The 10,360-nt window shown below is 36.3% G+C and overlaps 1 protein-coding gene across 2 annotated transcripts; it reads left to right on the top strand.

Moving 5' to 3' along the window:
* The first annotated feature begins 260 nt into the window (after positions 1–260).
* LOC119262474 (leucine-rich repeat-containing protein 36-like) lies at positions 261–6,870 on the top strand. 2 transcript variants are annotated; one of them, XM_037534728.1, is made up of 6 exons: positions 261–437; positions 679–832; positions 1,988–2,256; positions 2,363–2,453; positions 2,546–2,663; positions 5,995–6,870. In XM_037534728.1, exons 1-6 carry the CDS (start codon positions 324–326, stop codon positions 6,005–6,007), a joined length of 759 nt encoding a protein of 252 aa, XP_037390625.1. In that variant the 5' UTR covers positions 261–323; the 3' UTR covers positions 6,008–6,870. The 2 variants fall into 2 exon arrangements, with proteins under 2 accessions (XP_037390625.1, XP_037390624.1); XM_037534727.1 differs by lacking the exon at positions 5,995–6,870 and adding an exon at positions 3,370–3,941.
* The last annotated feature ends 3,490 nt before the right edge of the window (positions 6,871–10,360 follow it).

Here is a 10,360-nt window from a genome sequence, read left to right as displayed (position 1 = left end):
CCCATTACTCAGCGTGGTCCTAGCCAATGCTGCATCTGTTGGCTAACATAACAAAAAAAACGCTGATTAAAGTTCTCCTCCAAGCATGTTGAACTGTACGATGATGTTGTATTAGTAGCAGCTTGAAAAGATGCAGTGGCAGGCCTCATGTGAATCGTCATGCACTGTAATTTACTGCCCATTTAAATTGCATTAAGCATGTGTAAATATACCCTTGTTCTCTAGATTTGTATGAGGTTACTTACCTGCCAGACGTTGCCATACCTGTGTGGAGTTTTTCTGAGGAGTGTCCAGAGCAAAGTTCACCACACTGCACTTTCTTTATGGAGTCCTTACTTCAGCCCTACAAACACAAGCCACAACAGACACTGTCAACTCAAACTGCTCCCTGGAGGCTGGATGAAAGACTTGCTAGAGGCCTGAAAACCAAGAAGCAGGTTTGTGTTTCTTGTGGAAGAGAACTTTGAATGTAACTGAACACAGGACACTATTTTCCATTAAGGACTTACTTGTAAGGAGGCTCTTTTTAGCCAACAAAGGGTTTGTGATTCGAAAGAGAATCATTTTTCCATTTTTATGAGCTGTTATAGTGAGGTCACTGGCCTTTTTTGATGGACAGAGAATGAAAAAAGTATCTGAATCACCTGCATTACAGAGTGGTGCTTGATATGTTTCTAGACTTTGTTGCCAGAAGGCATGAGGGCCTCTTGGCTGGGTCCAGTATTCCAGGCTGATGGCCCTGATCTCTGCGATGTGCTGAGGGCTCTGCTAGATTTGGTAGATCAGCACTGGAGCGGCCCCCTCTCTCTCCATCTCAGCCCCAGCTTCATGGGTATGTGTGCAATCCAGAGGCAAGTGTCTGGTACTAAGTGAGCTTTGACATTGCAGGTTTCACTAGCAACTGAATAATGAGTCACTGTGGTACAAATGATATTATACAGTCATTTTTTTACTGTTCAATGAACTTACGGTTTTCATTTATGTCCAACTGAACTTACATGAACACAGTGAGTTCATTTAACTCTGTGGGTGTTCACTCAGCACTGGGTGTACTGTAATGTTGGTTTACTATTCGCAAAATAGATTTGATTAAAGATTACATTGCAGATTAGATTAAGGAATACAGTCTGTTATGAAAAAGGACTACAGTAAGACTACAGGGATTTCTGTAGGGGTCCTGTATTTGGACTTCTGTTGCTTTAGTGTACTACAGAATACTTTGCCAGTATTTTAAATTACTATAAGGCAGAAGTGCACAACTCTGGTCCTGAAAGGCCAGTGTCCAGCACAGTTGCCCCACTCAAACACAACCACTTAACCTGCAAATTATCAGATGAGTTGAATCAGGAGGGTTTGAGCAGTTAAATCACCAAACTGCCCTGGACAGTTGTGTACCCCTATTATAAAACATGACTACATAATGCAGCATTAGAGCAATATAGTAGGAAGGCAAAAATATCATATCCTAAAGTAGACATATCCCAAAGCATTTAAATTATTATAGAGGTGAAATCACTGGTCCCTAACAATATTGACATAGATGAAATTTTGTTGGAAAGAAAATCTGGATCAGTGATTTATTTGTGAGGAATTTGATTGGATAATATCTCCAGAACTTAAGGAACGGTTATTTCCACCATATTACCAAAGATATCCAATATAGAATATTCAGATGGCATACTCAATAACAATAACAACACAGCTATATCTGTTGGCAGGTTTTGTTATTACAGTTAGGTTGAACTGGATTAATATTACTGGAACAGGTCCAGGTTCAGTGACATTATATTCTGTTATTATAGAAAGTCATTCAGTCTAGAATTAGTACTTCTCAGAACAATGGACACTGGATATTCATACTGGATTCAAAGATTTTCAGAGATTTGATTGATAATCACTAAGCACAATACCTCCCAGGTAAAACTGAACATACTCAAACTGAGCTAATATGTGAAATACTGCATGTTCTTGCTCATGTCACTCACAGCTAAAGCAATTCGCCTTCTAATGCCTCTGACTGACCCTGTTCCACCACTCCAAAATGAGACCACAAAAGAAATAAACAATGAACGGAATGAAATGGAGGACAGTAGAGAACAATGGCATGTGAGGAATGCAACTCAAGAAAAGAGAGAACAAGAGAATAAGCAGATTGGAGTGGAGGAGAGGAGATGCTGGAGACAGAGCAGGTTGGACTTTGATGTTAGTGAAGCTGGCTACCTCAAAAAACAACTTGCCAAAACTGAGAAGGAACTGGTCTGTGCATTGATTTTTCTATAACAGTGCAGCTTTTCACATTCATTTGCTCTGTTTTTTTCCAAATGCATCAGGTTTAAATCGTTGAAAACCTCTTGTGTTGCAGGAATTACTGAAGAAAAGATTAATCTCCTCTGTAAAGGAGAACTACACTCTGAGATCAGACAACAAGAAGGTCACTGCATGTTGGAAAACTGGTGAGCATCTAAGCAAAGTGAACGAGAGAACATTGTGTATTACAATATGTATTAGACCACCATTCTCTCTCTCTCTTTCTCTCTCTGTGAAGAGGTTCAGCCATTGGACCTTTGTGCATACCTGCAGAAAGAATCAGAAGTCCTTCAAGAGCATGACAAACTCTTAAAGCAACTGGAACAGACATTATATCTTCTACAAAGCAACCAAAGGTAGACTTTCACTCACCTCCAATAGTCACTATGCAGTCATATTCATTCATTATTTGAGACAGATTAAGTTTTAAAGGGAAATTCCAATGATTTTTCAAAATGTCTGCACAATGAAATCATTAAGATTTAAACAGAGTAATTAAGAGTATTTTTGTTAAATGCTCCATGCTAGAGAAACAAAATTGCTTGCAGCAGTTGTGATAAGAGCCAGATGAGTTTAATGTCTCTAAAACCTGTATGTGAAAACTCAGAAGAGGTTCACAGGCCATTTGGAGAGTAAATAAAATGGCTATACACCAAAAGCCATAGCATTAAAACCACCTCTTATACTTGTCCATTTTGTCAGCTCCACTTACCATACAAGACTTTGTAGTTCTTCTATGGTCAGAACACCCACAGGACCACCACAAAGCAGAATAGATTTGGGTGGTGGATCATTCTGCATGTATGGTGCAGTGGTGTAGTGGTGGCATGTTAGTGTGTGTTGCACTGGTATAAGTGAATCATGAAAAATGGAGCTGATAAAATGGACAATGTGTAGATACAGGGAGGTGTTTTTAATGTTATGGCTGAGCAATGTATGTGGGTTATATTAGACACCGCAACCTCTGGTTCCTCTCACTATCAAATGCAAAGAGTTTCTCTGGCGTTTGTTACATCTCAACAACTGAATTATAGGCCTTACTTATGTATGCATCTTCCTCAGGTCCTTGGTGACCCACAATAACTCACTCCTGGATGCGATCAAAAGAAGAACAAGCAAACTAAGTGACACAGTATAACTTTAACAATTTAACGGATTAATGATTATATTTGTGTATATTTTGGATTTTTTTGTTTTTTTGCAAGACATTAAAACAATATTTGTATATATTATATTCCTAAGATACTACATATAAGACAAAGCAGAACTTTTTAATGCACAACACTACATTACATTTAATGTACGTTTTCATGCTGGATAATTTTAGTTGTGAAGTTTAAAACTGTGAAGATGAGCACTGAACAGCTCTCTCTGTGGCTCTTTCACAAAGTTGCATTGCAAAGCACAAAGTGTGGCAGACCGTGTCCATCATTTCAAAGACTTGTGCCCGCCCACTGGCTTCATCTCTGTCCTACTTCATACCCAATATCCAGTAAACCAGCTCCCATAGTCTTAGACATGGCCTATTTATTAAATGACCCACTTTCCCTGTGGTTTGCGCAGTTTGATTTAACAGCTTTGACAGTCTGGCCATGCAGTGTGGAGAGATGCTTTAAAAAAAAAGGTTAAGTTCTAATGTGTGTAACTAATCACAGTTGTGTCATAACTGTTTAATCAATTATAAACTTTTTACTTTCACTCCACTACATTATAAAGTCAGATATCTGACTTTTTACTCCACTACATTTTGAGAAATCTGTTGTTTCTTTTGGTTTTTGTGTGTATAAAAATGTAACATGTCAAATTAAAAGTAGTGCAAAGCAAGAACAACAATCAGGGCACAGCGGTCACTTTGTTCTGAGCTTGTTTTGACCTGTTGGTCACAGCGGTCACTTTGTTCTGAGCTTGTTTTGACCTGTTGGTCATACCAACCCAGTGCAGCACACGGTTCAACGTCAGTGCAGCAGCGTAAACATTTGGGAGCACATGCGTCACCTAAATGATGAACTAACCTAACTTTGTGTAAATAGAGCACAATATAGAAATATGTCCACATATGCAGTCGTGACTGACGTGTTTCGTTTTTTCTGAATTCATACAAACACTTTCATTTTATAGTAAATTAGTTTCAGATAGTTTATGTTTATGAACAGAGACCCACAGATCAACACAGTAAATACAGTAAAGGAAATTCATATGTGATCCTGAGTTTAAAGCCAGTTTTTATTCAATTTGTTACTAATTTATAAAGTAATCTTAAACTGAAACTTTGCTTATTTAAAAAAGTGATTTCAGAGCCACTCGGTTCTCCCTGATGGAAACTCTTTACCTTCAGTGTTTTGTGCTTATGATCATTTTAATAGACGTCAGTGTCACTAATTAATGACATTCTATTAAAAGACTGGTTTACCAAGAGAGACACTGGAGGATTTTCACCTAAAATGAGGTCATGAAGTGAGTCTTGTTATAAAAATGATAACAGGACATCAGAGCCATAATTACTCTTTCAGTATTTTTACTTTTGATACTTAAGTACGTTTGAAGGGAAATACTTCTCTACTTTTACTCAAGTTGAGGTCTAGTGTAAGGACTTCTACTTTTACTGGAGTAATATTTTACCTTGGGTATCTCTACTTTAACTCAAGTACATGATTTGTGTACTTCGTCCACCTCTGTCCAAAAGTGTAATGCACTTTAAAGAGAATCTGGATATCACCAGAGGTTTCACATTATTACACATTATTATTGCTTTACATTTTGTTGATTTTGTGAGTGAAAATAGGTTAAAACATCCTATACAGTGAACACACTTAAATATGGCATGTATCTGTAAATTTTACTGCACAATATCTGTTTATTTGATGATTTGAGCATGTTGGAAAAAATAAAGCACAAAACATTAAATTTGCCATAACTTTTGCACAGGCCACATTTTATCTTAGTTTTTTCAACAATTTGTTAAATTCAGCAAATAACCAGTAACTGCCCTTTAAAATTTGCATAAGTACTTTCTTTGTAGAGGATGTGTTCTTACTTTCATGTACAGAAAAAACAAAACATATAACCTATTCATAGAATCTTTTGTTGGGAAACTTTGCAACAGGAACACTCTGTACTAATTCCTTCAAAGTATAATGTAATGTTTTTGCAGCTGTCAATGTTATTTGCTACCATAATTACCATAACCACATGGCAGGCGGCCACAGATGTGCTTCCGAATCTGTAAATGCCATTAACAATAACTGATTTGCGACATGAACCTCATGTTTTTTAGATCTTTCTATTTGTATGAGTCATTTGTGATAAGCAGTCTTGATTGGCTATTTTCACTGTAGTGTGACTACTGGAATCTATCATTTATAATCTATGAGATACTGACTAGTATTTAATATATTTTCTCTTAGATAATGAACAAAATGATCAGGTGGACCAGGTCTTTTACATATTGACTGTAGCAGACATTCCTCAATGAAATATTGTCAAAGAGTCAACAACATTCCACACAATACTGTAAAAAGCACCACATTATTGTATGGATGAGTCGGGACTGATCCTGATTAAAATCATTAATCTGTGCAGTTCTGTTCTTTTTTTCACTCAGTTGGCTGGTAGGAAGGTGAAAGATCATGCCTACTGGTCACCAGTCAGAACACTGCAGCTAAATCAGGTCTTCCTTCTCTCTTATAGAGTCAAAGGATGATGACTGTGAGAGAATATTCCCTGGCCTCCACGGAGGAAAGTGTGCTAAAGTATCATCCTCTAGAGCTCCATCTACCATCTTTGAGTATTGCCATTGTGATGGTTAAAGGATGTCGACTGAAGTAATGTGTCAGTTTTGAAGAGCCAGTTCCTACAGTAGTAACAAACAAGCCAATATTATTATCTGCCATGTATTTCGGAGGATCATTACAGAAGATTAGGGAACATTATTCCATTTATTAACTAAATTAGGTTACCTTGAGAATGGTTGTTTTTGTGATTAGCCTAAAAAGGCAATGAGTCAATGGCTTGACCTTGTTTCTGTTCCAGAACAAGCTCATTATCTTAAAGAGGAATCTATAAACACTGGAATATGAAAATTGAATACTAGTCAGTATCTCACCCATCATAACAGATAGATTTCAGAAGATTAACTATGTTTGCTTTATGGTAAAAGTTGACATTCCACAGTGAAAACTCTGCTGATCACAACTGACAAACACAAACAGAATGAACTACCAAAATAAACCTATATCCAGTTTATTACTTGAGGTCCTGGCGTCCATGTCATAAATCAGTGATTTATTGGCATTCACAGATTTGGAAGCACATTCATGGTCACTTGTCATGTGATTATGACAAGTATGGTAGCAAATAACATGGACAGCTGCCAAAGCATTACTTTCTTTGTCTGAAATATTGAGTAAATGATGTTCTGGTCAGTAAGTTTCCTAATTCTATGAATAGATTTTAAGTGAACATCTTCTACACATTCTGCACTTTTTAATTCACAATTACTGCTCATTTGCGCAAAAAGTGAGTTGCAAAAAAGCTAAAAGATATGTTTAATATTCAGCAAATATAAATTGTGCACTAAAATAAAAAAATGCCATGCCACGTTTGTTTTCTGTACAGTGTGTTAACTTATGTTCTTTTAAAAAATCAACAAAACATATCATTTGACCGACGATGCTCAAACTTTTGCATATAACTGTATTATAGCTGCTTTCACTGGTAGGCCTGTACTTCTTGCTTATGCTTCAGCTCCCTCTGGTGACAGAAGCCCTTGGTTGCAGACTCTAATTCAAATTCAAATCAGCTAATTCCACTGCTCAGTCAGAGGATGCTAAGTAACATCAAAGACTTAGAAAGTCGATAAAGGCAGTTTGGGGACAGTTACTTCTACTCATGTGAGACCAGAATCCTATCAGCAATGCCACTGATACACTAATAAGAGTTACTGCTCCAGACAGAGGATGCCTTATTGTCTTGGATGTGCAAAACAAAACAATGTACAAATAAAGAAGGTAAATAACTTTGAAACTGAGTTTTTAAAAATGTATAACAATAAAATGTGTTACTAAAATCTTCAAAAATACAATTTTAAAAAGGAATGTAAGATTTCAGTAAGTTATGAAGGGTATAAAAATAAGTCTGCTCTCTAATTGAGTGAAGGGCTGGAGTTCTGTGCTCTAGATCCCAAATCCTGGGTTCTACTAATGTTGTAAGTCACTCTTGATTAGAATGTTTGCTAACTATGTAACACTGCACTGACCCTGAAGCCAGCATTTGACAAGAGCCAGCACTGCTGGAGCAGCCCTCCTACTAGAGATGGAATCACAGTGACTTTTGACTTTTTAAAATAATTACTCTTTCAATTTTTCTGTTCTTAAAGTTCCACAGAATGCATTTATTGATGTCTACATAGAAGGTGTGTGACTTTAGTTGTGGTGAAAAATGCGCAGATGTGGTTTTACATCCTCTTTTACAGTCCTGTCATTTGGCCCTAGAATGAAACAAACATTTCATTTACACAAAGATTTAATGCTTTATGAGCAGCTTTATTTAAATTATAATATATTACCAGAACTGTATATTTATGTGTAGTGTGATTGTGCAATAATTGTCAACATGATCACTAAAATGTAATATGTGTTATATACATTTATGCTCTTTAATAATGTTTTTGAAACTGCATTATCAAAGAGAACACCAAGCTAGAAAGAGGGCAAAATTCAGATGTAAATGTGAAATAGCGTCTCTCCTCTTTGCTGTTACATATTATTGCCCATTGAACTCATTCTGTGTCAAAATGCCTTTGAAAATTCTCCAGACCAGGCTGCATTTTTATTTTCATGATTGTCCCACGTTTTACCTTTTCATTTATATTTCATTACCTTTTCATAATATGGATACTGCTGTGCTGTTATTGAACTACGCCAATGTAAATACTTTTCCATTCTATGGCACCTTTAACAACACAATTAGAGGATTGTGATCACTGAAAAGCAGGATTCTTCTTATTGAAATAAAAAGATTGTTAATAAAATGAAATGAAAATACTATTAATACTATTATTCACACTAAATGTATTACATCGATATAGATAATATTGGTATGGATACTTCTATACTAGCTTAAATTAGAAACTAGTAGTCTATGATAGCTACACCAGTATTAAGTGTAAAGTATAGACATACAAAAACTACAAAAATCCAGTGAATTGGAGAAGGTGGATCAGGTCTGACATCTGGACGAACAGAAGAGCAAAGGAGGATCTGGAATATCTTCAAAAACGACAGCGTATGAACAATTGATATCAATGTGTGCAGAACAATGATATACACTAATTTCATATGTATTCCATACTGTTCATGTAGATAATCTTCATTTTACAGAACAACCACATTTCATTGTGAACTAAAGGACAACAATACATTTAATCATTGAATCTTTCCTCATCATACTAAATATATCTGTTGGACATCAATCATGCTACTTATGTATAGGTATCTGTTTGTTTGAATATACATCCAGCATAAATAAACTTAATGTTGGCAAAAATCATGTCAAAATGTTCCTTTCTCTAACAGATTACCAAACATATTTTAATGAACTGGACATGCATCAAAAAAATCACAACCTTAAAAAATAACATTTTTTTCCAGGTTCTACGGGCAATATAGATGTTACAACCAAAATGTTTACACAAGACGTACAGACTACAGAGTAGAAAATAAACAACACAAAACAAGATCTTCATTTCACTCCATCAGCTGAGACTCTCCAGACTGATTTACAGGATCTGGAGAAACACAGAGAACACAAACATTATGAAAGAACAATAAAAACAAAACACAAAAATACACTCTAAAGAGGACAAATGTACATTAAATGGAGTTATGAGGTGAATGAATTTGGGTGGAGCACCACGTCTGCAGCTCCTCCTCCTACAATCTGACTTATTTTAATTTCCATCTATACCTTCAGTTTTCTGTGAGGAAGTGTTCACACCCATGTTGCATGTCTATCAGCTCTGTTGCCGTCTTCTCTCACCACTCATCATCACTTCTGATCCATATCGACTGTACTGTAGCTGATAATATTTTTAAAAATTATAGAAACATAAAATTTTTAAAAAGGAAAAGTTTAGATTTAGCTATTAAAGAGCTCCTCAGTCAGTGTGGTCAGTAATCAGAGAATCCATCTTCATGTCTTCCTGTAAACTGTAGTGCTGGGGTTCCATCATACAGACATACAGAAACAGAAAGAAGTGAAAACATAAAATGGGGTGAGAAATGCTGTAAACATTGTTGGAATATAAAGACAGTTAGACCATTCAAAATCCAATCAGGCAGCAATATAATCATATTTATAATACATTTAAATGCACAATTCATTGAGAATAAATTGTTTGTTCCACAAATTCCCATGGGTGGCTCAAGTTGAAGCATTATTGCCCAGACAGACAAGTGCTACACTCAATAACTTTAACAGCACAGTATAAGGCCTTATTTACTACCAGGTTTTAAATGTTACATTACCATGACATTCGGACAAGGCTACTATTACTTATGAAGGTATAGATTTCTGAATTACAGGAGGTTTTTAAAACAACAACTATTTTTTAGATTTGTGTTAGATTAAACTAATGCACCAGCTGCAGTACTTTCTGAAGTGAAACTAATGCAGCTTGAATAGCGTTCCTGCTCAGCACATTGTGGTAAAAAGAGAAACATGTTTTGCATTGAGGGCAAAAGAACTTCAACTCACCCCAATCTGTGCCAGCTCCATGCAAATACACTATACTGCCAAAAGTATTTGCTCATCTGCCTTCACACACATATGAATTTGAGTGACATCCCATTCTTAATCCATAGGGCTTAATATGTCGGCCCACCCTTTGCAGCTTTAACAGCTTCAGCTCTTCTGGGAAGGCTTTCCACAAGGTTTAGGAGTGTGTTTATGGGAATTTTTGACCATTCTTCCAGAATCGCATTTGTGAGGTCAGACACTGATGTTGGACGAGGCCTGGCTCGCAGTCTCTGCTCTAATTCATCCCAAAGGTGTTCTG

Source organism: Pygocentrus nattereri, chromosome 25, assembly GCF_015220715.1.
Source record: "Pygocentrus nattereri isolate fPygNat1 chromosome 25, fPygNat1.pri, whole genome shotgun sequence".
In the NCBI taxonomy this organism is placed as follows: Eukaryota; Metazoa; Chordata; class Actinopteri; order Characiformes; family Serrasalmidae; genus Pygocentrus; species Pygocentrus nattereri.
This window is presented reverse-complemented; position numbering and strand designations above follow the sequence as displayed.